Source organism: Corylus avellana, chromosome 7 (assembly GCF_965113065.1).
Source record: "Corylus avellana chromosome 7, dhCorAvel1.hap1.2, whole genome shotgun sequence".
Lineage (NCBI taxonomy): Eukaryota > Viridiplantae > Streptophyta > Magnoliopsida > Fagales > Betulaceae > Corylus > Corylus avellana.
The window spans coordinates 26,495,415-26,522,417 of NC_142496.1; the positions used below are offsets into that span (position 1 = coordinate 26,495,415).

Consider the following 27,003-nt stretch of genomic DNA (forward strand, 5'->3'; position numbering starts at 1 on the left):
AACTGTTTTTTTTTTCACTTGTTAATATTACTACAATGCGATGGTTGTTATAGTTGGGCTTTTTGCCCTAATTGGCACAAGCAATTGAAGAGAGAGAGAGAGAGAGAGACAGAGACGAAGTTGGCAAAATAATCCCCGGTTCACGAGTGGGATTTGATGGATGGGGACGTTGTCTGGACGCAGAAGGATTCGGTCGGAATCGGATGCTCGATTGATGGATTTGACGTTGAAAGGAAGAAAGGCAACCGGCGTTATCTTTGGATTTTGCTCATATCCACGTCGGACAAGCCTTTTCTTTACTTTCATCTTATTTTAAAAGGTTTAATTTGGGTATGCAATTGGTTGAATCTGTTTTTGGGCAAAGTAAATTAAAGTTCGACCCCACTGGGAATGGAATCGATTCCTTCACAACTAAACAGAGATCACTTTTATCCGCTTCAGTAAAAAGACAAATGTCTTGATGTTATATCCTCATGCAGCCACAATTGCTACTGTGTGATAATTTTTTCTACACATGTATTTATATTACCACAAAAGCAAGTTGGATTATTTGTGGTACTAATTAGGCTTACTTGATATTATAAAATCCAAAAAGATGTAAGCAGTAGCTAGTGAATTACCAAAAAAGAATTAAGATGAAAAAGAAATAAGATTTTGATATTAAAAAAGAACTTAACAGGGGGCACTTTGTTCCTTAAAATGGTGTAACGTAAATTAGAATTTAAATGATGATGCGACAACATGTACACACTGCTTGAATTTTCTGTATTTCTGCAATCCTTCCAACAAACCCCACTCAGTTTTAACATATAATTAATTAGAAGAAGACATTGAATATTCAGCAGCAGCAAGGAGAGGCACCCAAGTCACCTCAAAACGAAATAATCTTCCAGGATCTCGAAACATCAGAACGGCCTGCTTTTAAAATTGCCACTCTAGCCCAAAGCAGTATTCAGAAATTAGATTTAAGTACATGTCAACTGATAGGACCAAACAAATACTCGTTCAGCACATAATTTTCAGAATAAATTTCATTTCATTTCATTTTTCTAACAATAGAATTATATGACGAATATACAGACGGCGAATCCGAATTAGCATTGGCATTACAAACCTGCAGGCACACGAAAGAGATGATTCAGATTTACAGATGCATACTTCTGTCTTAGAAGGGTTTCGAGACATAAAATTATTGAGTATTGTTATAAATTTATAGAAGAGATCCATCAGCACATTAAAACAGTATTTAACGGCCATATTTTCTGTAAGAATGTTACAAGGCGATAACAGCACGCCAATGTCCATCTAAATGGGTGAGTACACGCCCAGCTAATGCCTGTGCATTCATGAGCAAATGCCAATTGAGACTAAGAAACTCAACTGGGACAAGAAATCATTTGGGAGCGAAGCCATGAAATTATCAATCATCTTTCTGATGCAAAACACTAGGCAGGCTATTATTACCATTGAGAGCAGCATGATATATTCGCTTCTCAGGCAGCCCAATATCTGACAGTATCAAATTACCCTGCATGCAAAAATAACGCAACAGCAGTAAAACCAAGTTAAAATCAATGGACCACATACGGCTACAATGGCATTACAAATTGTAACGAGCGACAAACCATAGGACTTATTGATAAAGTAGATGCCATCACTTTTATGCTACAACAGAATTTGCCTCTGTAAGTAGTCATGATAAAATAGAGGTGCCTTAGGCCCCCCACTTCATATTCAAGAACCAACATATGGCATGAGCTATCATCCCTCATATACTACTTCTTTGTATGAATCTCTTCTACATTTTCACATGCATTATAATGACCCAGAAAAAAGCGTTAGCCACATCTACGCTATCACTCCAAAAAGACTAGAGCTTCCATAGAATTCCTTATAAAGTTCAATTTCAGTTAATAACTAAGTAATGTGGGATTTAACAATCATGACTATCTTTATAAACTACCCACCTTATGTGGGCTATTCCCCATCTTCTCAAAATGGAACCGGAGTGTCACATAATCTCTTAGTATGTACAACTTCTATGATCTGAGACTCACAAATTTTAAAGAGACAAATGATTTCCCCCAAAACAAGGACCTTCAGGAATACACCGGCTCCAATATATGTCTCTAATTATAAACTAATGGTTACATTCTCAAGCAAGAACGCTAGATGTAGTGCAATTAGTTTTTAGTAATGTCATATGAAAAATTGATTGGAAATGCATACCTCACTTGCCATCAACCTTCTAAGATTACTAGCATAAAGTTTTGGATCATCCTTTTCTTGCTCGGAGGGGTGGTAAATAGGTAATTGTATCACCTCCAAGTGATTTACAAATTGGCAGAGTAGAAAAATGACATGTCTCACCTGCAAGTACAGAATCAGATCAAAATTAAGATTCAAAGCACACAAGTTGCAATAAACACAACATTTTCTCCAAACACTTTAGCTCCTAAGAAACGTCGAGAGTACATGCAGTTTGAACTTTCTGTTGCACATATTTATGTCCTATGAGTTAAATGACTATTGAAATTAATCAGACAAACATCAAAAGTTTACTTCTGAGTTCAACAAGAAGTCTTTTTAGAACTCACACTTTGAGTAATAAAATTAAGTCTAACCAAGCTTGAATGAACCTAGAATTTTGTGATTTAAGTTCTAAGCAGATAATTTTTTAAGCTGACAAATCCATCAGTACCATTGACTAAGAATTCCCAAGCCTATTGGGAATAAATAACTCAGATTACACAATCTACAATAACAAAATAAAAAGCCTCTAAGAATTTCACTAGGAGGACATCAAGAAATAAATAGAGTACTTTTTCTACTGATAGCATTTATACTATTCACCAATGGTCATTACACAGTGCTGCTCCCACCAAAGCGAGGTCTTAGGAGGCCCATTCCAGTTGTGGAAGACCAGGTACTTTAATACACTATTTATATTTAAAGTATTTATATTCCTACTAAACGGGGAAAAAGAGAATAGTTAACATATGCCGACTCTGCCCTTCAATTAGCGCTCACAAAATTCGCTTTTTGGAGTGTCCCAGCATTATTGTCTATGATCAAAAGCCAAAAAGTAACTTTTGCTTAATTTCCCACATTACCATATATCATTTTATTAATTACATGTTGAATGCATTTTCTGTACTCTCTTAGCCTTTTCAAGTGAACTTTAATTTTGGGATGAAGAGAGTATTATAATCAGGATTTGTTAAAGGTTATGAAAGTTGAGCATAAGAAGCACTAACCCCAGAGATTGAATCCCAGGCAGGACTAAATCTTCGGCAAGGATATCTTAGAATCACTGGAAGAACTGGTGCTTTTGGTAAAAATGCACCTGTCTTGAATGGCAGGAGGTAGTCTCCATTTGTAGTTGTCCCTTCTGCAAAGAAATTGAGGATGAATTGAAAGAAGTAAACAAAACAGTAATCAGGGAAAATATGCATAATAAATCCTAATGTTGTAGCTCCTAAGAGAGGGACTGTGTACCATTTTCACTTTTGATGAATCGAAGGGAATTTATTGTGATCCTAGAGACAGTTGTTTTATCATAAGAGCAAGTCAGCAACATAGTGCTACAGTTACACCAGTCCTACACTACAAATACTATTGACACTTCCACTGATTAAGCTAAAAGTTAAAGAATAGGGAGATCTGTCATCCCGAGATTTGCTACTCTTTACCAACTGAAAAGCTATGTCAGTCCGATAATTATATGTTCAATATGAATGGCAAAATGGACACTCTTGAAGACCTACAATTTAAAACTTTCTACCTTAGGAAATATTATTCATTTAAAGTACATTATTTAATATAATTATAACTATTTCTTGCAATTCAATGCAACTTATTATTAAACTCAGTCTTTCTTTATTGAAGATACAGGTTATGCAGTTTATGAAAAACACGAGGATAACAACATAAAGTAAAAAAAAATTGATTACCTGGAAAAAGCATCATCATTGGAGCAGACTTATGTTGATGAGCTTCTTTAACTCTTTCAGTCACAACACCTGCAAGCAATCAAGGGTTTAGAATCAAGGGGGAGGTTGCTGACTGAAAAGTCCCAACAATAACGCGAGGGCTTCGGTACCTTCCAATTTTTAGAGCCGCTCTCTTTGTGAAGTATTATAAGTTAAATAAATTTTTAATATGACAATTTGTTAGTGTTGGTCTTGCTTGAGAAGGGTCTTTGGAGGGCAGATCTTGATTGGTATAAGTCAAAATAGGGAATAGAATTTGTTGTAGTCAACCAAAGCAAGGAATTTGCTGTTGGCTTGTTTGTCTGCCAATGAAACTACATTAATCCAGAACATATCTTTTAAAAGTTTGATGCACAACCTCAATAACAACTTGTAATCTTTTTCTACTGCATTGCAGCAATAATACAGCAAACACACATAACAACTCACCATACTATTTAAAAGTGTGCCCAGAAATTAAAATAAACACTAAAAAAATTGGCAAGAGAGACATTGTGAGTAATGTGCTTATCCTCCATTGTATATAATAAGAGTAAAGAACATAGGCATCTATATTGCGCTACCTGAAACACCCTTGAAGTCAGATGACTTTGACTCCCGCTGGACATAAACACAACCGAGGCACTTGCTGCCAAAAAAATGCCATAAGAATTTTAAATCCCTTCTCACCCATTCAAGCTATTCCGGTGATAGGGAAAGTACATTAGACATCACAAAGGTAAGAAGTAAATACTTGACAAAGTAAAAGATAGTAACAAGAACACTTAGACAACGCTAGTAGGAAAGATCGTAAGCACATACTCATTACAATAACATCTTTCTCCTCCTAAAATCATAGACAAAAGCTTCAGATGCTTAAACATAAAGGACAAAGAAGCATGGAAAAATACTATTATCTTCTCTAAAGCACAGATGTTGCATATATCATGGTGGGATTAACGTTGCAATTCTACATAACAAGAACCTGACCCGCCCCGAATTCCATGCTTTTCATGATAGTTTGTAGGTTTTGAAGAAGAGTAAAAAAAAAAAATACATGGAATCTATGCCAAGCAACATGTCTGGTGTTTGTCAACATCCTTACAATTCCATTTTTTTTTTTTTTTGGTGGTAAATAATCGAAATATCATTAAAAATGTAAGGCATCCATATACACAGGGAGTATACACGAGAAGCCACCTAGGAATTAGTGGCAAACATCCTTACAATTCATTAGACAGAAGGAAATACTATTTTATGGGTCAAAAAAATAAATAAATAAGAATTGATTAGTCAAAACATTAACGAATTACCATCTAGTTTAAAATCATTTAGTATATATTATATATGACTATTATTTATCATATTCTATCTTTCACATTATAATCAAATATATACTACAATTACAATAGACTATTCAATGGTAAAATTATAGCAATTATTACAAGAGAGCAGAAGACTTAAGGAAGCAAACATGAAGTGAACTAACCTGATGAGACCCACTAGAGGAAGCTTAGCCACTGATCGCTTTAGCAATGAAACCCAGATACAATCCACAGATTAAGAACGAACAGAAATATGTCAGTAAAAACACCCAAAACTGTAGTGAATGTGTATTCAATGAAAAAAAAGCAGAGCATAAGTAATCCGTTTCTTATGCAGCATGTCGAATGAACACACCTTAGCAACAAAGCTCGGGAAGAAGGAAGACATGTGATACAATATATCTATGTAGGACACATGATTCGATATAATTGCCCCAGGTCTTTCGGGCTCGTCGGACTCATCTTTGCCCTCATTCTGCCATTGATATAAAACAGCAAAATGGGAAACAGGTAAGAAGCAACATATACGGAATAAAGTGGGTCACGTCTAGGTGGATGGTGATTCTCTTCGCTTGCTGGAAAGAGCAGTGTGACTCTGCTCAAAAGGGTAGAAAATGTAGAAGGTGATGTCGGCCTTTTTTTTGTTTTTTTTCTCAAAATTCTATATCACTGGACAGCCGCCTTTGAGTGGCTTCATATTACTAGTCTTGATCATTTTTTTCTTTTCACCCTACCGCTTTCTAATAAAATTCGATTACTTATTAACAAAAATCATACGATAAATGGGTAATGTAGAAATGGTCGTTTTCTTCCTGTTGACTATGAAATAGAATTCCATTTTTTCTTTGCAGGCTAAAATATACTTGGGCCCCTGAAATTTGACCTGGGCACGGTCATTCATGGCACGGCTTTTATAGTAGCTTTCAGAAAGGCCATTTTGTACACAGAAATATAAATCACAGATCACAGAGAGAGAATAGGAGTGGCTACCTGAACGGTGGATGATTTGTCGTGACTATTAGGAATCCGGTATGTCTGGCTGATCCAATAAAACCCAAAAACGAAAAGCATGGCCCTGGAGAGGGCCCTCCCACACTGGACAATCACGTTCCTCCTCCACCCGCCCAAGTGCGCGTAGTCCTCCTGGTCGCCCTCCTCCCGATTCGGCGACGAGAACAGCGTGCAAATCCTGCAAATCGCGTAGTACAACACCAATATGGTCATCGCCGCCATCACGCGTATCGGCACCAGCGTCACCAGCGCGATGCCCAGAAGGACCTTCTCCTCCAATGGCAGCTCACCGCGGCCCATTGGTCCGTACACGTCATGCCGAACGTACGCGGCGAATTTCTTCTCGAGCTCTTGGAGGCTCTCTTGGGAGACGGAGGCGGCGGGCTCGGGCTTGAGAAGCGGACGGTCGTCTTTGGTCGAGCCCTCGTCGTGGGCGGACTCGGATCTTTGTGGTGGTTGCGGCGGTTGGGGATTGGATTCGCCTTGCGTCGGACTGAGGTCTTTGAGTTCGCACTCCATGTTTTCGAATCCCTCCGGTCACCGGATACCCATTTATTTGGTTATAGGCTTATAGCCATGATTTTTTAGAGGGAGGTTTTGGGGAAGAAGAAGAAGAAGAAAGTAGCGAGGAAGACTTGCCGTGGATCTGGAAAAAGGATTTGTTGTGGTGCGCTTGAAATGGAAGCCCTTAAATTTCGTCCTTCACCTGATGACATGGAATTATAGGAAAGGTTTTGGCGTACAGGTTATGATGAGGAGATTAGGATCTGGGCTTTTGTTGTTTGGATTTTAATAGGCTATTGACAGTGAGAGGCGAGAGCAAAGCCGATCAACCCAGAGCGCTGGGACCTACTGAAAGGTCTACTGGCCACGATCTTCTCCATGTCTTTTTTACTTTTTGTTCGAGAACTTCACTTTCCAAAAAATTTTACTTTCACCCCTGAATTTTTACCGCATTTTACAAATTTTTCTTAAACTTTTAAATCTTTTATTTTGGATTCTTGAACTTTCAATTAAAACCCTTCCGTTAATTTTAGCCTTTAAAATTACAAAAAAAAGACCAAAATGTCCTTGATTTTCATTTTTTTTAAAATAAAAAACGTTTTGAAAGTTTGAATTTTATATAAAAGTCAGAGATATAAACGTCATGTAATATTTAAAATCTAACGGAGTAGTTCACATCGAGAGTAATTGAAAGTTTAGGGGTCCAAAATGAGTGATTTGAAAGTTCATGAGAGGTTTGTAAAATCGAGTGGAAGTTCAAGGAGTTAAAGTGAAGTTTCTCCTTTTTTTATTAAAAAAAAAAAAAAAAAAACATTAAAGACCCTGAACCTTTCAAATTTCAAAAACTTTCAAATTGATTCAATGTACTCTCGGTCAGATTTTAAATGATAAAAGTAATAAAATGACCTTTATACTCATGACTTTTATAAAATTACAAATTTATCCTTAATTTCAAATTAAAAATTACAAAAAATAAAAAAATAAAAGGATAGTTTGGTATTTTTAGTCATTTCCGTTAGAGGTTAACAGTTAAATCTCGCATATAAGGGTCAATTGAATCAAATTGAACGTTGAGGGGGTTAAATTGAGAGTTTTTGAAATTTGAAAAAAATTTCTCTAAATGCGAAGTTAAGAAAGTAAAGATTTCCCTTTTTTTTTTCTTTTTTTTTTTTAATGCCAAATTAAATGGACTTCTAAGTTTCAAAAATTAATCTGCGACTTATACATACAAATTTCATTAATATCATAATAATATTAATAACCATAATAATAATAATAAAAATGGAAGGCCATTGAGCCACTCCCTATATATTAGACCAATGGTAGTTGAGGGGCACTATTACATTAGTTAATCAAATTTAATTGTTTAATAACTCATGATAATATAATGTGAATTTGTTCTCAAGAGATAGCTCAATCGACTCAGACTACACTTAATGAAGTGAAGGTCACTAGTTCGAATCCTTCTCCTCTCTCTTGTGTGGCCATGTCAAAAAATATATATATATATATATATATAATGTGAATTTTCAAGTTGACGTGTTAATACTAAGTTGACGTGTCAATCCACTAGTATTAACAATTAAGCTAACAACCTAAAAATTATTTAACGGTGGATTAATAAATTGAACAACCCTGATAACGTAGAGGTAGGTGCCGCCGAAAGCTAGCCCCAACCTACATTCCCTTGCATCCATGGCAAGCCCGTGCGTGGGAGCTCCTCCACTCTCATCTACACCAAAATCATTTTCAACAATCCTAGGTTTGACCTCCCAAATCTCACAAAATTCTGCTCTTATTACTTAACGGGAAAAAGTCTTCACTTCTTGCAAAGTAGCATTATTTTACTTTATAATTTGTATAAATTTCTAGAAACAAAGAGCACCAAAATGAGTTCATAGAGAGAGACATCACTATTAGCACTTTCAATTTTATTTTATTTTTCCAACTTAATATAACTTGCCGTCATCATGACCAATACTTTATAGAGATACACTTCATGGTATAAAGCCTAAAGAAGATTGGCCGAAGTTTTTCTCTAAATTGGGTTAGAGAAAACTTCTTCAACCCATTGAACTAACATTTATCTTTAAAGTATGTAACTCTCACATGCATTTTTAATAGATCATTTAAAAATGCATGTAAGAATCACAAGTTTTAATAACATGTATATCAATTTAATAGATTGGATTGTAAAAATTTCCTATCCTCCACCCCAATTTAGCGAAAAAACTTTGTCTTGAAAGATTACCCTAATTTCTTTAAAAGTAGCAGGGAAAATACCACAAATCTCTTTGTAGCTTGTTGGCATGGATATTGAAACCAAAAGGCAGGGAAAATAATAGAGAAGAAAAGAAAATAGCATGCGCGCACACATGCGCCCCTGCACTTCAAAATAAATATGGGAACGCTCATTAGCTGCAGAAGGAGAGGTTTCTTCTTCTAGGCCTGAAGCAGAAGAAGAGGTTGGTCCAGATGTCCTCATAAGCTGCAGGCATTGACAGAAGAAGCTAACCTACTCGAAGGGAAAGCCAGTGAGAGACAACATCACTCATCACTTCTTGTACAATGGACTCATAAGAGTGATGAAACATGACAGTGAGGTTTTATTTATATGAAACAGAATATAGGAGAGTTAATCTGCATAAGCACAAAAATAAGTTATTTATATCAAAGCATATCAAGTACCAAAGATGGATTTTGATCCCCATCTTGAGTTTTTCAGAAGATTTTTGGGTTCTCCATTAGCAAAACTTCAACCTATAACCCCCACCGGATATCCCACCCTTTCACCACACAAGCCAAGGCCTAGGGACACGAGTTCCCAGAGACATCACATATTGTCAATGGTGAGTAATAACGACTATCTAAATATCATAGAACATCATTCACTGCTATGCGTATGAGATCAGTAGCTAAGCATTAAAACATGGATCCACATCCCGTGCAAAAAGGGTAGCCTGATGTACGATAGTAACCAAACCCCTAAACCCCACCAGCTCGGGTAGGTACCCGAGCAGGTAGAGCCCAAGCACCTGCCCGAATAGGGTGTGGCCTAGACAACTGCTCTAAGATGGCGGGACTTGGGTGTGCAATGCAATGGGCAGCTTCATTGCACCCGAACACCATTCTTAAAACATCTAGTTCATTCAATGTAATACAGAGAAAGTCTCCTTCTCTTTTTTCCAGTTGTTCATTCTAGTTCGTACTCTGTTTTTGCATAATCTTATAGTATCCACCATGGAATTAGAAGTCAAGGATGCTAGTGTCAGAATCACCAGGACAGAATTTCTAGGAGTCAGCACAAATATGTAGGAGCCCACCGACCTTAATTGTCATATTTACTCAGTCCAGCCGAACTATGATCCCTAGATTCAGCAGAATTTTGGGTCAAAAATAATATCCAAAAACAATACTTCATATGCCATGTGATGAGGGGAAAAGACATGAATTTCAGTACCAAAGGTATCCAGCACAAAAACCATTTAACTTCCTTAGCTAAAATAAAGGAGATATCAAAGACAACGCTAATCTAAACTTCTGCACATTTCTAACCGGACCTTTTTAATAAATTATTGTAAAAGAATCATATTCTGATCCACTATCAGTCTATCCCTGTATGGGCTTATTTGTTCGAAGAAATATGAAAACAAGAGAACCGATGAAGTGATGAACCTTCATGGTGTTCACATGGTATCTCCGCAGAGTTATCTCTGTCCCCTCGCCCAATTTGCAGCTACGCTGCATTATCACTCCTGAAATATATAACTTGGAGAATAATTGTAACAAAAACCCACAAGTGCCCAGCAATCATACCTTGTAAAAGGCCACAAAACTCAGCAAGACACCCAATTCTTATGAGCGCTAATCAGCGCCGATAAAAGCCCCGCACACGAAACCAAAAGCGGCGCCGAAAGCCGGCCCTTCCCTTCGCGAATATCAGCCAACGCCATTAGCCCATCGGCAAAATCTTGAACGATCGAGAGTTTCTTCATCAGCTTCTTCTCCCTCAATTTCCTCAACCTCTGCTCTTCTTCCAGACACCCAATTCCCCTGGAAACCGCGACCTCAATACTCGTCTCCAAGCACGCTTCGTCCTCGGCAATCCCCTTCAAATCTATCAATTTCAACGAGACACTACCCATGTACCCAATGAACTCAGCCCAGGCACTGATCTTTTGCAAATTGCGCGAGTGTTTGCCATCGATCAGACCCGATTTGGAAAGCCAGATAAACTGTTCAACGAAATAATACAAGCCCTCGCCGCCATAGGCGACGATGGAGAGCACGAGCTCTTGTTTGGAACCGAAATGGGAGTGCTTGAGTGCGTTGATGTCCTGGACGAACTTGCCGAGTCGGAAGGCTTTGCGGCTCAGCCCCACGCTGGACTCGAAGCTCTTGAGCCGGCCAGTTAGGGATAGGGTTTCGGGAAGCACCGAGGAGGCGAGGATGATCTTGGTGGCGTACCTGGAAATCTTGAGGAACTTGTCAACACCATCTCGCTTTGCGAGGTAGGCTTCGAGGTGGTCCAAGAGGTCTCTGCCTTTGGGTGGTGACCGAATTGGGGTTTTGGGGTTTTGAGGAGGAGTCTTAACTGTTGAAGCTTTGGAATCCATGATCGTTGCAGAGAGCAGGAGAGCTAGACCGAACAAAATTTTCTTTTAGGATATGCATCCCCCTATAACGACATCGTTTGACACATACCTACAGCGACTTTTCCTTCTTCTTTGCACAGTATGTTATTGTTATGTGTGCCACAAGATCAGTGACAGGCGATCAGAAATAACCGCCGAACCCAACTTGTGTTGTATAAGCACAAAATTAGTTCAAAGCAAGTACAAAAGGAGAAGAGAAGCCAAGAGAAGGGTCGCCAAAAAAAATTGGCACGGTCCATTCTATGGCTTCAGGAGAACTTAGAAGCCATAGTGGGAAGATTACACTTGAATTGAAGAAAGAATAATAAAATAGGAATAAAATAGACAATAAATTGTCTGTGGTTTAGTTAACGACTTACATACACAGAGATAAAGCTTAAAAGATTACGTTATTCTCTTATTGCTTGATTGATATTACAATACAAATGCTCCTATTTATAGGAGAATTGGCAAAGATAAGTATAATAATCAAATCTGATTGATTTAATTACAATTAAACATGATTACAATCACTCTTATACAAGATAAATAACATACAATATCAAACTTAACGAGAAAGATTCTGAAACTTTGAGTTTGATTTTTTATTTATTTTTTTTATTTTCTTTTTCTCGAGATGGAAAAACAATACAAAGAGGATCATTTATGTGCCAAAAAAGAGAGTTAACTTTAAGCTAAAATGAGAGCTAATTGTGAGCTGAAGTGGGCTTGAGTTTTAAGCAATACCACAAATAATTAAGACCAAACAAAAAGAGAGCCAAACTTTGGCTTGAAATGAAAGCCAACTGTCGGAAGGGGCTGGATTTGAGCTACTTTGGCGAAGTGCCATTGTTACGTCCGACGAGAGGGTGCCCGACAGTGAAGACATGGAGAACATGGCAACATGGTCTGCAACAAAATTTGGAGTCCCAATAGACAAATAAAGGGTACCAGGCATGGTGATCCGGAGAAGTGATATAGAGAGTAAGCCACGAAGTGCACGCTCGTTAACATGGAGAACTCCAAACAAAGGGTCAGAGGTCGGGAGATGAAAGCATTGAAAGGTGGTTCGCGCGTGTGTGGAGAAGGTATTGGAAACGCAGTAGATAGAGTTGGCATCCAAGATGCAGACCAAACCAAAAAAAAAACAAGAGAAAAAGAGGACAAAAAAGTGCATGGAGAATTGAGGACGTACGTCCTCACCAATCAGAAAGAGCAAGAGAAAATTATGGCTTCAAGGTAGAAGAAAAGCACGAAGGAAAAAGACAGGTGCTCTTTAGAAATGTCTCGAAGGAGAGACAGACGCTATATATGGTCCAATGTTTTATTTAGGGGAACTTGATTAAAACTCGTTTTCGTACGATTTTAATTTTCTCTCTCGGTTTTCAAATTGGACTTTTAATGCCATAGATTTTTCATGTTAATAAGAGAGTAGAACAAGAAAATCAAGCACATTCCCAATGGTTGAGTTCAAGGATTATTTTATGTTAGTTTTAACTATATTAGTAGATATATCATATATTATTCATGTCAAGACTCTTAAAAACCAAACTAAAAAGTAACTAAATCAGATGATAAGCACGCCTCATTAAGTAAATGTTACTAATTCAAATAACAACATTATATTAGAAAATACAAATTAACATGCATTTAATACAACATTATAGTACTTGCTCCGCTAACCTTATAAGTTATAATGCTTTGCACTTCTGAGAATATTTGTTGACGTGCCTAACCCTAACGGCGGAGGCATTACACATCCTCTCTTCTCATATCCTTCAACATTCACAATAATACACAACAAATTTATTTAGGCATTCATTGTGAGTCTCTCCTAAGAATGACGAACACCGAAATCTTCTCTTTTATCTTTTTTTAACCGGTCATTCATAATATTTTAAGTAATAATAGAGGAAGGTTATAAACAAATTTTACCAAAAAAAAAAAAAAAATTACAACATAATGTGATACAATATAATTAAAAATGAGATAAATTCATCTTTTAAAAAACCTTATCATATTATATCACATCATGTTATAAAAATTTTATTTTATAAAATTTATTTGTAAACTTAGCATTTTAGACTAGCCTTCCATTATATATGAGCTTTCCATTCTCTGGTCACACGAGAAAATGACTCATAAGACGACCCACCAAAGGTCAACGTTTTCTCTGCTTTGACTTGTAGGTCTTCAGCCCTACGCCTCATTACCTTTCCTTCTTCACCCTCCAACGCCATCCTCACCACCCTCTCAATCTCCTCCCTTGCGACGACTCCTTTTCCTCGTTCCACCACCGGCTTAACCGCCACTCCAACCTCCTCGACAAGCATCGTCGCGTTCATTCTTTGCTCAGCGTAAAGCGGCCACGCGACCATCGGTATGCCGTGAGTGATGCTCTCAAGTGTCGAGTTCCAGCCGCAGTGAGATAAAAACGCACCGGTTGATGGGTGGCGGAGCACCAGTTCCTGCGGGGCCCAAGACGGCACCACCAGCCCCACCCCTTTCGTCCTCTCCAAGAAACCCTCAGGCAAATATTCCTTGGGATCGTTAACATCTCCACCCACATTGAAGAACGTCGCCGACGAGCTAGCATCGCTTGGCTTACGCGCCACCACCATGAACCGTTGCTGACTCATTTCTAGCCCCCAAGCCAACTCGGTGAGCTGTGCAACTGTCAGAGTCCCTCCACTACCCAGCGCCACGAAAATAACTGATTTCGAAGGTTGTTCGTCTAGCCACGCTAGACACTCGGCGTCCGATTCAGTCGTGGCTGCGTCTCGTTTGATAAGCGGCCCAATTGGGTGAACCGGTGGTGTGGGTATTTTCTGGTAGAAAGGGTGTTCTCTTATTGCCTTAAACGAGACCGGTTCAAGATCCTCCCACGAGTTCAAGAAAATCCCTGCCGCCATGGGCAGCCGGTTGAAGTGGAACAACGCCCACTTGTAATCGTCAATCTTCCGGTTCCGAACCTGGTCCAGCAAGTCGTCGGTTCGAATCGGGGTGCAACCCGGGACCTGAACCGGCTCGGGAAGGTCAACGAACTCGCAGTCCACGTCACGGTCCAGTGTAGGAAGATGCAAGGAGAAAGCAAGGAAAGAAGTTGAGGGAGTGAAGAAGGTGTAGGCAGGAATGGAAAGCTCATTGCAGATTTGGAAAGCTTGGGTACAGAACAAGTCAATGACGAGAGCTTGAAGCTTCCCCAGCTCCATGAGAACCGACTTTAACGGCTTGAGGCTCTCCTCTACGTTGATACATAGCCGGGTGAGGACGAGAGTTTGTTCGCTGACGAGGGTGGAAATGTCAGCAGGTGGAAGGTCGATCACTCGGAGGCCTGGAGGCAGTGTGGGTGGGTGGAGGAGCTGGTTTTGGGCGACGGAGGCTTCGGTGGTGATGTTGAGAAAGCTGACGCGGACGCCGTGGTGGACGACCAGGACCTTGGCCAGCTCGAAGAGGGGGATGACGTGGCCCAAGCCCGGGCTTGGGAGGACAGCAACGTGTGGTTTCATGGTTTCAGACTCTGCTACCACCATTGTTGTTAGTTTATGAAATGTGATCGGTCGGACTCGGAGAGTTCTAGCTAGAATTTGGTGGCGCTATGCAGAACATGGGCTTCTAAAACAAACTATACCTATTTATAGAACAAAAATACATACACAGGGACATCTTCTAAAAGGGCAAGATTTCCTTGTTATTATTATTAGGGTTAAATACTAAATATCTCATGGGTTTCACAATTTTATTTTATTTTTCTTAGGGTTTGATTTTTATTACAGGAGATCCCTGTAATTTTGATAATAGACCAAATTAGTCCTTCATCAGTTGACTTAACGAAAAAAAAAAATTGGGGCCAGGCCACCCCCAGTACCCACTGGGGGTGGGCACCCAAGGAGCCACCCCCAATTTTTTTTCCTTTTTAAAAAAATATATATATATATATATTTTAATTTTTTAAAAAAAAAATTAAGTATGTACCACGTGTCAACATCTGATTGGTTCACATAGAAGTCAACTGACCGATGACTAATTTGGTCTATTATCAAAACCACAGAGACCTCCTGTTATAAAAATCAAACCCTAGGGAAAAAAAAATAAAATTATGAAACCACAAGAGGGATATTTAGTATTTAACCCTATTATTATTATTTTTCGAAGAAAACTTTATTCCTAACAAAATAATTAAAAATCCTGCACGGTTGATAATACACAGGGACATCTTCTAAAGGACAAGATTTCCTTGTTATTATTATTATTATTATTATTCGTAGAAAACTTTATTCCTAACAAAATAATTAAAAATCCTGCACAGTTGATAATACACAGGGACATCTTCTAAAGGACAAGATTTCCTTGTTGTTATTATTATTATTATTATTCGTAGAAAACTTTATTCCTAACAAAATAATTAAAAATCCTGCACAGTTGATAACCTTTTTCTTTAAGAAAATAAGAATTCCGCAAGTGGTCTTACCACTCTCACCACACTGCAATCTTTTTTTCTTTTCTTTTCTTTTCTATTTTCTTTTTTTCTTTTTTCTTTTTTCTTTTTTTTTGTTATTCACCCCCTTATAATCTTAATTGATATATGCATTTTCTATTTAGTCTATTAATTAAGACTGTCACATCTAAAAGATTATGGTACGATCTTGATGGAGCCTGCAATTATAGGTGGATGGTTGGAAGTAATAATTGGAGAAGTAAATCTTTGAATCAGTATAACAGTTTTTTTTTATTATATTGTCAAAGCATTTTACAAGCCCATATTAATATTATCATTGTATTTTATATAGCGTTTTAACTTTGGTATTTACAAAATAAATTTAAAGAAAGTATATAAGAATCCCGCATGCTATTTGTTGGGGAGCAAATATCTTCCCAAGAGCCTCACTCACTTACAATTAGGGGTGTAAACGAGGCGAGCTTGAGCGAGCTTCCCTTGTTCAAGCTTGGCTCGTTTAAATTTTACTCGAGTTCGAGCTCGAGTCGAGCTCAAGGGCGAGCCAAAAAAATCGAGCTCGAGCTAAAAATAAGTCGAGCCGAGCCAGCTCGCGAGCTGGCTCTTATATTTAATGTTTTTGTTTTAATTTTTTTTTTTTTTTAATTTCAAGTACTCTTAAACGGCTTAAGAAGTTAGTTTGCATATGAGTATTTGCTTAGTCTGATTAGTCGAGTATGGAGCCTGAGTCAATACAGTAAGGCATTTGGTTTCAAAGAGAGAGGATATGCATAATTTAATTCCTTTTATAGATAAACAAACTTGGAGATTGATGTTTTCTTAACAATGTGGGACAAGTTAACAAGTTGCATTCAAACTGCATTGGGATAACGCCCCCTACAAAAAAAATATTTTTGTAACGTCTCTCTCTCAATCCCCCTCACCAGTCACAACGGATCTTCCACCTGAACTCCCATTTCCCACTCTCTCACTCTCACTCACCAGACATGTAGTGATAGTGTTTGGGTCTGTTTGATTCATCAATAGTTTATGCCTTTCGCAATCTCCTGTCAATAGTTTCTGCTTGATTCATCTTCCTTTCGTTTGGATCTGCTCTAATTGAATCGAGGTCTTTTTAATGATTGCTCTCTCTCTTTTTCATCACGAAGGGTTTAGAATTTTTCATTCTCTAACGCTTAAATATAAATGCAATTTTAAGATTTTAATAATTATGAGATTTATAATTAATTATCTATTACTTAGTGTATATATATATATATACACACACTCGAGCTTATACGAGCTGTTCACAAGCTTAGCCGAGTCGAGCCGAGCTTGCTTCGTTTAATATTCGAGCCCGAATTTATGTTCATGAAGTGTTTCATTTAATATTCGAGCCGAGCTTATGCGAGTCGAGCCCGAGCTTACTCGCGAGACGCTTCGCTCACTTAACAGCCCTACTTACAATAATTTACCATATCTCCACGCTCACTCACCATATCACACGTCAGTAATAAAACGAGGAGGGACCTTGTCTAAGGGTTTTCCTCTTTCTCTCCCGCCGAACCCTTCTCAAAAGGGCTGAAAGAGAAGCATGTCTCACACACAAAAAATACTCCACTCACGCCTCTCTCTTGCTGTCTTGCAGCCAGCAAGCCCTTCACAGGACCCAAAAGACCTTTCCATCCCACGTCTCTCTCTTGGAGGCTCCTCTCTTTCTCTCGCTGATTCATGAATGTTATAGGTAAATTATCATTTCCACCCCAACCAATAACCTCTGACCATGTTATTGTTTTTGCATAACTCTATTGCAGTGCAAGTTGATAGGTATTTAAAGTTGGATAATGACATAAGATGTGATTTAAGATCTCCTTTCAGGTAAGAGAGACAACTCTTCACTTAGAGTAGAAAAACACCACAATATTCCACTCAAGATAAAAAAAAAAACTACAATTTGACTAAATTATTTATTAATTCTCATTAATAATCAAACGGTCTTTTTATAGAAATACAAGTAGATAACACCTAAAATTCTAATTCAAATTCAAATAATCTAAACCTAATAAATTGAATTGTCCTATCTAATCATAATCTTATCTCTATCGCAAGAATTCATCTCACAGCTCGTCCATGAAGAAAAATCGCTGAATCGCAAATATTTGGACCCAAAAACGCATCTGACACTGTTCTTTTTCAATTTCTCTCTTTTTGCCTTTATTGGTGTCGTACGTGTTACAGCGTTTGTGTGATGGTGGTGTTGAAATTGTCACGACACATGCTTCGAATGCAACGAGTAACGACAAAGGAACATAATGCTTGCGTCGTGGCCGTTCAGAGGCACGGGTTCTCTTCTGTCTCACACCAGCCTGTTCCTATGTACTTCTGTGGAACCCCTTTCATTAATAGAGAGACAGGTTCAGCTGGCAGTAAATCACTATAGCCTTTCTGGACGCATTTAGAGCGTTTCAAACAGAAGGTTTATGATTAATTTTTCTCTCATTTTATTCTTAATATAACAACCTTTAAATAGATAAATTATTATAATAATTTCTAGCCGACGTATTACAAAAACACGGACTAGCATGAAAGTACCATAAAGACAAAACGAAACAATGACACGTGCATACAATAAAAGGAAAAAAAAAATACTATCAATTAAACGAAACTTAGAATTCATTTAATTCATTTAGGTCTCGTTTGGTTTGCAGATTAGACCTTTGGATTGGACTAGCTAACATTAGGTATTGCTAATCCTTTATTTGATAACACTTTATTCCTGAAAATAGTCTATTCATATGGAACTACTAATTTCATATACACAGGATTAGCTAAGCTACTAAAAAATGAGAGACTTAGCTAATCCATTACTGTAGGATTAGAATTAACGTGTAAAATTACCAAAAAAACCCTACCCTTCTCACACTCATGAGGCTCTCACGATCTCGATCTCTCTCCCCATCTCTTCTCTTTGATCTCTCTTTTCTTGGTTATTTCGTTCTCTTTCTGCTTCTTGGATTATTTTTTTTCTTATCTCTCAGTTTTTTATTTTTCTTTTTCATTCTCTCAGTTTTTTTTTTTTTTTTTTTTTTTTTTTTTTCTTTTGATTCTCTGCAACCTTTCTTCGATTCTGTTTCTTCGTCTCTCTGTTTTCTTTTTTCTTCGTTCTCTCTCAGTTTTTTTGATTTCTTTTGATTTTCTGCAACGTTTCTTTGATTCTGTTTCTCCGTCTCTCTGTTTTCTTTTTTCTTCGTTCTCTCTCAGTTTTTTTGATTTCTTTTGATTTTCTACAACGTTTCTTTGATTCTGTTTCTTCGCCTCTCTCTTCTTTTTCTTTTTTTTTTTTTTAAAAAAAAAAATTTAATTAGTGTACTGTTTATTTTTCTTGTTTCAATTTCTCCATCTCTCTGTTTTTTTTTTTCGTTCTCTCTCAGTTTTTTTTATTCATTTTTTTTTAATTTCCTTTGATTTGTTTCACAAGTTTAAAATAAATAAATAAATAAAATTTCTATGCCGTTTATTTTTCTTGATTTTGTTTCTCCATATGTCTTTTTTTTTTTTTTAACCGTTTGTCATTTTTTTTTTTAAAAAAAAAAATTCTGTTTTTTTTTTAAATTTCTTTTGATTCTCTGTAACGTTTCTCTTTGATTCTGTTTCTCCGTCTCTCTGTTTTTTTTTTTTTTTTTTTTTTTATAATTTCTATATGTTTATTTTTCTTGATTGAGTTTGATTGACATTAAAAGTCAAGATTGAGTTTGATTCTATATAGTTGTTTATGTTTTTTTTTTTTTTTTTTAAAAAAAAAGTCCTTAATAATATAAATTGTATTTGTATTATAATGGTATTTGTATTACGATTTCATTCACCAACATATTGCATTGTACCAAACGAAGGAATATGATTAGCTAGTCTATTACATAGTTACAACCAAACAAATGAATAAAAATAGCTAATCTATTTCACACTTTTTTATTCCCAGTGGTAGTTAATCATTTTTCAATGGACTATACAATCTGTGAACCAAACGAAGCCTTAGTGTAAAATGAGATGTAATAACCGTAATATTATCTAAACACTAAAGTTGAAGGATAAAATTTACAATATTACTATTTATTTTACATTAGTTAATAGGTACTATCAATTTTATTTAAAATAGAGAAAATTTTTTTTTCAAAAGAAAAAAAAAAAAATAGAGAAGATTCTACTCGGATAAAAAAGAAAATAAGAAAGTGAAACTCCATGAAAATAATGTCAAATCAGTGGAGGATCAATAATATCTTCCGTACACACAAAAATATATTTTGTTTGCTTTTGTTGTAGGCTGTGTTTGTTAAACTACACGGAACTGTTTATGAATAAAAAGAAGAAAAATAATAATAATAATAATAATTGATATAGGAAAATGAAAAAATGGTATTGAAAAGTAAAAAATTTCGTTTTGTAGTGATTTTTTTATTTAAAAATAATAAAAAGTAAATGATGTAATATATAAAAAGTGAATGATTTGATATAATAGTAAGAATGTTTTTTTGAGAAAAAATGGAAGTGAATAGTGGGATGGATGTGGGGGAATGTGAGGGGGTTTAACAAACACCTCGTATATATATACGATGCGTCGGGCATTGGTTGTTGTTGTTTAGTGACATGTTACTGTAACAAAAATTAATTGATATGTAAAAATAATGTTTAGTATGAAAAAATAGAAAAATACAAAATAAATTTATTTTGAAAGTTATTTTTTTATTTAAATAGTAATAAAATTATTATAATATTTTTTAGCCAGCATATTACGCGAACAATCTTGCATGAAAATAAAATACGGAATAACAGAAAAATATTCTAAAGACAACAAAATAATAATGACACACAATAAAAGTGAAACTCAATTGTTGATACTTGATTACACAGTTTTTCGAGCAGTGACTTGGCACAATGTTTGAAGAGTCTACGAGGAATAACAAATAATAAGATAAAAGTTGCTAGTGGTATGTCGGCGGGAAATAACTCTGATGTCTAAACATGTAGATCATCGGGAACATAAGGCCGACTATTATGGGAAAACAATTGCTACCCAATGCCGATAAAAAGAAAGATCCAATTCATTATTTGGTTATAAGAAATTCTCTCACACAAGCTCTCATTGCTTATTACTTTCTCCCTCTAAATCAATTATCGATTTAGACATCAAAACTATTCTCACCGACACACTACCCGTAGCTATTATCCTATCATTTGTTGGACATCTGCAAATTTTTTGGACATCTGCTTGAAAAATTGTCATCCACATCAATAAAAGTAACGAAAAATCATTGGAGGAGCAATAATATCTTTCTTGCTTTTTTTCTTTTTTTCTTTTTTTAAGTACGACAAAAATAGAGGGAGAGAGTAACACGACAACTTGCATAAAACTTTCCTCTAAAATGTTAAAATACTCTCATGTTTATCATCTAAAATTAATTTATTATATATTTTTAGTTTTACCCACCAAAATTAAATTATATATTCATATAATTCATTAGAACTTGTTCCAGAACCTGATGCCTGTTCTACTTGTTCATGAAGAATACGCACCCCATTCGTCTTATGAAAGATTCTCATATTCATATTCTCTTGTCCAGAAATTCCTACCATTCAATTTGCAACAAATTTATATCACATAATTGTTATCTTGAATAATGCTTAAAAGTTATAATCTTAATCGCTCAAGAACAAATTAATGATTTGAGATCATTTAATGCTTATAATAATCATTTCTCAAAAGCTTTCATTTGTGTATTCACCTCTCGTCGATGTCTCGTGAATGAGATACAAGTACAGCAAGAGTTCTCAATTATAGCTGACAGCGTGACAGATAGAACAGAAATATTTATCGATGAAGACGACATTGGTGACCAGCCAACTGACCTTCATTTCACCGCTTCGATTTCGATGTCGTTGATCAATTATTGACAGAAATGTTAGCCACGTACATAAATGTTTACTTTATATTACATCAATTACTTCAAACTCAAAAATTACGTACAATGTCCATTGCGAGACAAGCAGGTGTTGAGTGGCATTGTGAACCTGATACCCCAGACAGAATCTGCCCGTCCCTGGTCAACACAATCTTCTGTGATGGCCTTGGGGCTTCCTTTTAGTAGAAAATAATTGATGTGAAAATATATATATATATATATATATATAAAATAAAAATATTTTATTTTTTTAGTATTTTTTATTTAAATATTAATAAAAAATAATTGATGTGATATAAAAAATAAAAATATTAAAATTTGATTTTTTAGAATAGTATTAGACCAATTTTTGGCCATTGCCAAAACAGACCATAGAAAATTATTTCATAAACACGATCAAGACTGAAGACAAACTTTAATATCAATCAACTTTATAGTATACACCGACAATCTAACATATTAATTTTAATTAAATAATTATATGAATATATGGTAATAGTACTATACTAGTTAATACTAATTAACATTAACATGTTGTCATTGTTAGTATAGTTTTTATAATATGAGAATTCTTACTATCAGGATGTTATCTTGTTTTACAGTCTCTAATAAAATATTGACAAGTAAGCTAAAAACACCAAATAAAATATCTAGATATATGAAAACATTGAATCATCTCACCAAAATCACTAACGCCTTCTGGTTTGGTTTATTTTTTCGAGCAAGGTGAGATTCTTGCAATTTTTAGTTTTTATGGGTTGGAGGTGGCGAAATTGCTTGTGATTAATCTAACAGATAATATAATAAAATCCAAACTAATATATTTAAATTTTTAGAATAAGTTAATATTTACATCAAAACCTCACTTAATTTGAAAAAAAATAAAAAGAACTTTTGACAAGGTAAACAAGACGTCAAGGCATACGTCAAACTTCCATGAAATGAAAGAGTCTGGGGATGATCATATATAAATTAGACAAAAAGATTCCAAGAAATGAAATAAAAAAGGGAGAATGATTTGACGAATTCAGCATTTGCATGCATTGAGACAATAATTGCTGCACTGGGGACCCATTTGTCTGTGTGTTGGGAAAGGACTGGGCTGGACCGGACCTAAAAATTTAAAAAATTATTTTTAAAATTAATTTCAATATTCTTACTTTTTCCATAATATCAATCATTTTTTATTACTACAGTACCATTCCACTCCATTATAACCCTACCATTTTATGATTTATCAACTTCACTGACTTTAGTAGCAGAGAAAGGGAATTTTGTTTTTTTTCTTTTTATTTATTTTTTTATGGTCGGACCAACAACGAATTACCTATACAACAGAAAAAATGGTAACTAAAAATCCGCTAGTTTTCATAAACGTTTGACGAAATAATTGGATGAAAATAGTGTACTTAGAGAGATAACATATCTAAGCGTCATTTTTTTTCTTTCATCTTTTGAGATAGTACTCCATTTTATCATGAGATGTTCTTGAATATGGCCTCTAGATACTTGCTATGTGGCTTGCTTAAGTTTTCTGATCAATGATGCAATTATTTTTCTTGCAGTAGAAATTATTCTTCATGTAGTGAGTTTGTGCAGATTTATTTCAAGTAATATAGAGATTTTAAAAAATAAATAAATAAATATATATATATATATCAATTTAATAAACTGTAAAGTGAGAAATTTTCTCTGAACGGAAAAGTTTGTCCGTTAATTTTTATATGGTTGTTGCTCTTTTGCTCCCCCATGTGTGCTAATGAAATTCAAATATATTATGTGTTCAACAAAGTACTGTTAATCAAACGAAAATTAGGAGGGTAATTGCACCCGATCCAAGTCCTTATCCAACAAACCATGTCGTGTTCTAGCCATCAAAATGGTCCATTTCTTCCAAATGATGTTTTTGTTTCCTTATAAACAATTCAAAGGAATAAGATTCTTTCAAACAAATTTAAGTACAAGACAAGACAGTTAATAACTTAATTGTACCGAACCGATCCAGAATTGGACAAACCAAGTCATGGTCTAGCCGTCAAAGTGGTCCATTTCTTCCAAAGTTAGCATTCACACTGCAGATGAACAATTTGCAGTGCAAAATTCAATTAAAAATGTCGTATATCACACTTTTATTTCACGTTATTGCAGATTAATATATTCTGCAGAAGTTTGGAGTGCCGCCTTGGTTAGTAAATGTGCTGCCATATTTGCTTCTATTATTATATGCACCACATATCATTGTTAAATACTGTTCAAAATAACCAATGAATCCGCAATCATATTGCCATGCCTCGTCGATTAGTGATCTTCCTCTTGAAAACTTGTACACAGCTTCACCTTGCAGGATGATGTATATTTATTCTAGATATTGTATTTACTGAGCAAGTTGTTTCATCATCATTTATTAATGAAAATCTTAAGGTCTTACTTAGAATTTATTTCAATTCACTTTATAAAACTGGCATGTTTTCAAAATACATGTGATTTTCACGTGACAAAAATACACTTGAAAATCAAGTACATTTTAGATACATGCAAGTTTAATAGTCATTTAGAGGAAATTCTTCTTATCAATTTTAGAGGAAAAGATTTGTTAAAAATATATTTGATGGCTACAAATGTTTCAAGAAAAGTAAGACAAATTAGTTATTCTATGACATTTTTGGGATAAAAAAAAAAGAAGGAAATATCTAGGAACCAGGCTTATGTTGGTTGTATGGTTGTACCCAGGCCCAACCTGAAATTGAGATGGACTTACAACCTATGAGATTAAAACACTGATAGGTGAGTGGAGCAGCAAAAAGAGAAAGGGTTGTCATCGGGTCAGTGTCGATATAGTGTTCCGCTGTAGACGTTGGCCACAAAAGCATGGTAGTATTTTACGATCCTAGTGTCTCATATGGGTAAAGTCTAATATTAACCATGTGCATATAAACTCTTGGACACCCTTCCCTTGCAAGCCGGTTTTCAATGGTGAGTTCTACCCAAAATTTGTAACACCTACAATTTTATTTTGTCTTATTGATTGTCACTCTTAATCAGTTATTAATTTTTTTAATTAAAAAAAAAAAAACAAAATGTTGATTGGAGCAAAGTGGGATAAAAATAAAATAAAATTATGGTGTATGTATAAAACTTGTACTATATACCACATTTTTTTTTCTTATAATATTGATCTGATAATCTCAAATAAACCGATAAAAAAAATGTGGTATATAGTACAAGTTTTATACATACACCATAATTTTATTTTATTTTTATCCCACTTTGCTCCAATCAACATTTTGTTTTTTTTTTTTTAATTAAAAAAATTAATAACTGATTAAGAGTGACAATCAATAAGACAAAATAAAATTGTAGGTGTTACAAATTTTGGGTAGAACTCACCATTGAAAACCGGCTTGCAAGGGAAGGGTGTCCAAGAGTTTATATGCACATGGTTAATATTAGACTTTACCCATATGAGACACTAGGATCGTAAAATACTACCATGCTTTTGTGGCCAACGTCTACAGCGGAACACTCTATCGACACTGACCCGATGACAACCCTTTCTCTTTTTGCTGCTCCACTCACCTATCAGTGTTTTAATCTCATAGGTTGTAAGTCTATCTCAATTTCAGGTTGGGCCTGGGTACAACCGTACAACCAACATAAGCCTGGTTCCTAGATATTTCCTTCTTTTTTTTATCCCAAAAATGTCATAGAATAACTAATTTGTCTTACTTTTCTTGAAACATTTGTAGCCATCAAATATATTTTTAACAAATCTTTTCCTCTAAAATTGATAAGAAGAATTTCCTCTAAATGACTATTAAACTTGCATGTATCTAAAATGTACTTGATTTTCAAGTGTATTTTTGTCACGTGAAAATCACATGTATTTTGAAAACATGCCAGTTTTATAAAGTGAATTGAAATAAATTCTAAGTAAGACCTTATGATTTTCATTAATAAATGATGATGAAACAACTTGCTCAGTAAATACAATATCTAGAATAAATATACATCATCCTGCAAGGTGAAGCTGTGTACAAGTTTTCAAGAGAAAGATCACTAATCGACGAGGCATGGCAATATGATTGCGGATTCATTGGTTATTTTGAACAGTATTTAACAATGATATGTGGTGCATATAATAATAGAAGCAAATATGGCAGCACATTTACTAACCAAGGCGGCACTCCAAACTTCTGCAGAATATATTAATCTGCAATAACGTGAAATAAAAGTGTGATATACGACATTTCTAATTGAATTTTGCACTGCAAATTGTTCATCTGCAGTGTGAATGCTAACTTTGGAAGAAATGGACCACTTTGACGGCTAGACCATGACTTGGTTTGTCCAATTCTGGGGTTTGTCCAATTCTGGATCGGTTCGGTACAATTAAGTTATTAACTGTCTTGTCTTGTACTTAAATTTGTTTGAAAGAATCTCATTCCTTTGAATTGTTTATAAGGAAACAAAAACATCATTTGGAAGAAATGGACCATTTTGATGGCTAGAACACGACATGGTTTGTTGGATAAGGACTTGGATCGGGTGCAATTACCCTCCTAATTTTCGTTTGATTAACAGTACTTTGTTGAACACATAATATATTTGAATTTCATTAGCACACATGGGGGAGCAAAAGAGCAACAACCATATAAAAATTAATGGACAAACTTTTCCGTTCAGAGAAAATTTCTCAATTTACAGTTTATTAAATTGATATATATTTATTTATTTATTTTTTTTAAAAAAATCTCTATATTACTTGAAATAAATCTGCACAAACTCACTACATGAAGAATAATTTCTACTGCGAGAAAAATAATTGCTCATAAGTCGCTCCCTTCGTGACTTGAACCCCTCGACTTTGTGACTAGTTTTCATACCAAATGTTACAAACTTTTGGTAAAACTCACCATTGAAAATTTGCTTACAAAAGAAGGGTGCCAAAGAGTTTATATACAAATGGTCAAAATTATACTTAACTCATATGACACACTAGGATCGTGTTACAGTAGCTTTTTTTTTTTTGTTGTTTTTTTTGCTTCTAAATAGCACGATGCAATCTCCTTGCACGCCATCTATGTGTCAATTAGCGTATTGACATATCGTCACAATCCCACTTAACCCTACGACTCTTCGACCGCCAACACCAGGTTGTGGCCTTTTCTC

At 35.4% G+C, this 27,003-nt stretch overlaps 3 protein-coding genes across 4 annotated transcripts; all 3 read right to left on the reverse strand.

Moving 5' to 3' along the window:
* Nucleotides 1-903: 903 nt before the first annotated feature.
* On the reverse strand, nt 904-7,136 carry LOC132183623 (Phospholipid/glycerol acyltransferase family protein). 2 transcript variants are annotated; one of them, XM_059596984.2, is made up of 9 exons: nt 6,287-7,136; nt 5,652-5,771; nt 5,461-5,498; nt 4,556-4,620; nt 3,954-4,022; nt 3,258-3,391; nt 2,230-2,370; nt 1,465-1,528; nt 904-1,114 (listed from the first exon to the last, which is right to left on the reverse strand). In XM_059596984.2, the coding sequence occupies exons 1-9, from the start codon at nt 6,824-6,826 to the stop codon at nt 1,107-1,109; spliced, it is 1,179 nt and encodes a 392-aa protein (XP_059452967.2). In that variant the 5' UTR covers nt 6,827-7,136; the 3' UTR covers nt 904-1,106. The 2 variants fall into 2 exon arrangements, with proteins under 2 accessions (XP_059452967.2, XP_059452966.2); XM_059596983.2 differs by having other exon boundaries at nt 1,382-1,528; nt 6,287-7,135.
* Nucleotides 7,137-9,013: 1,877 nt separating this feature from the next.
* Nucleotides 9,014-11,599, reverse strand: PEX11A (peroxin 11A). The gene is made up of 2 exons (XM_059597878.2): nt 10,628-11,599; nt 9,014-9,326 (listed from the first exon to the last, which is right to left on the reverse strand). Exon 1 carries the CDS (start codon nt 11,425-11,427, stop codon nt 10,648-10,650), a length of 780 nt encoding a protein of 259 aa, XP_059453861.2. The 5' UTR covers nt 11,428-11,599; the 3' UTR covers nt 9,014-9,326; nt 10,628-10,647.
* Nucleotides 11,600-13,048: 1,449 nt separating this feature from the next.
* LOC132184623 (anthocyanidin 3-O-glucosyltransferase 5-like) lies at nt 13,049-15,107 on the reverse strand. The gene has a single exon (XM_059598320.2). The coding sequence runs from the start codon at nt 14,976-14,978 to the stop codon at nt 13,542-13,544; it is 1,437 nt and encodes a 478-aa protein (XP_059454303.2). The 5' UTR covers nt 14,979-15,107; the 3' UTR covers nt 13,049-13,541.
* Between the last annotated feature and the right edge of the window lie 11,896 nt (nt 15,108-27,003).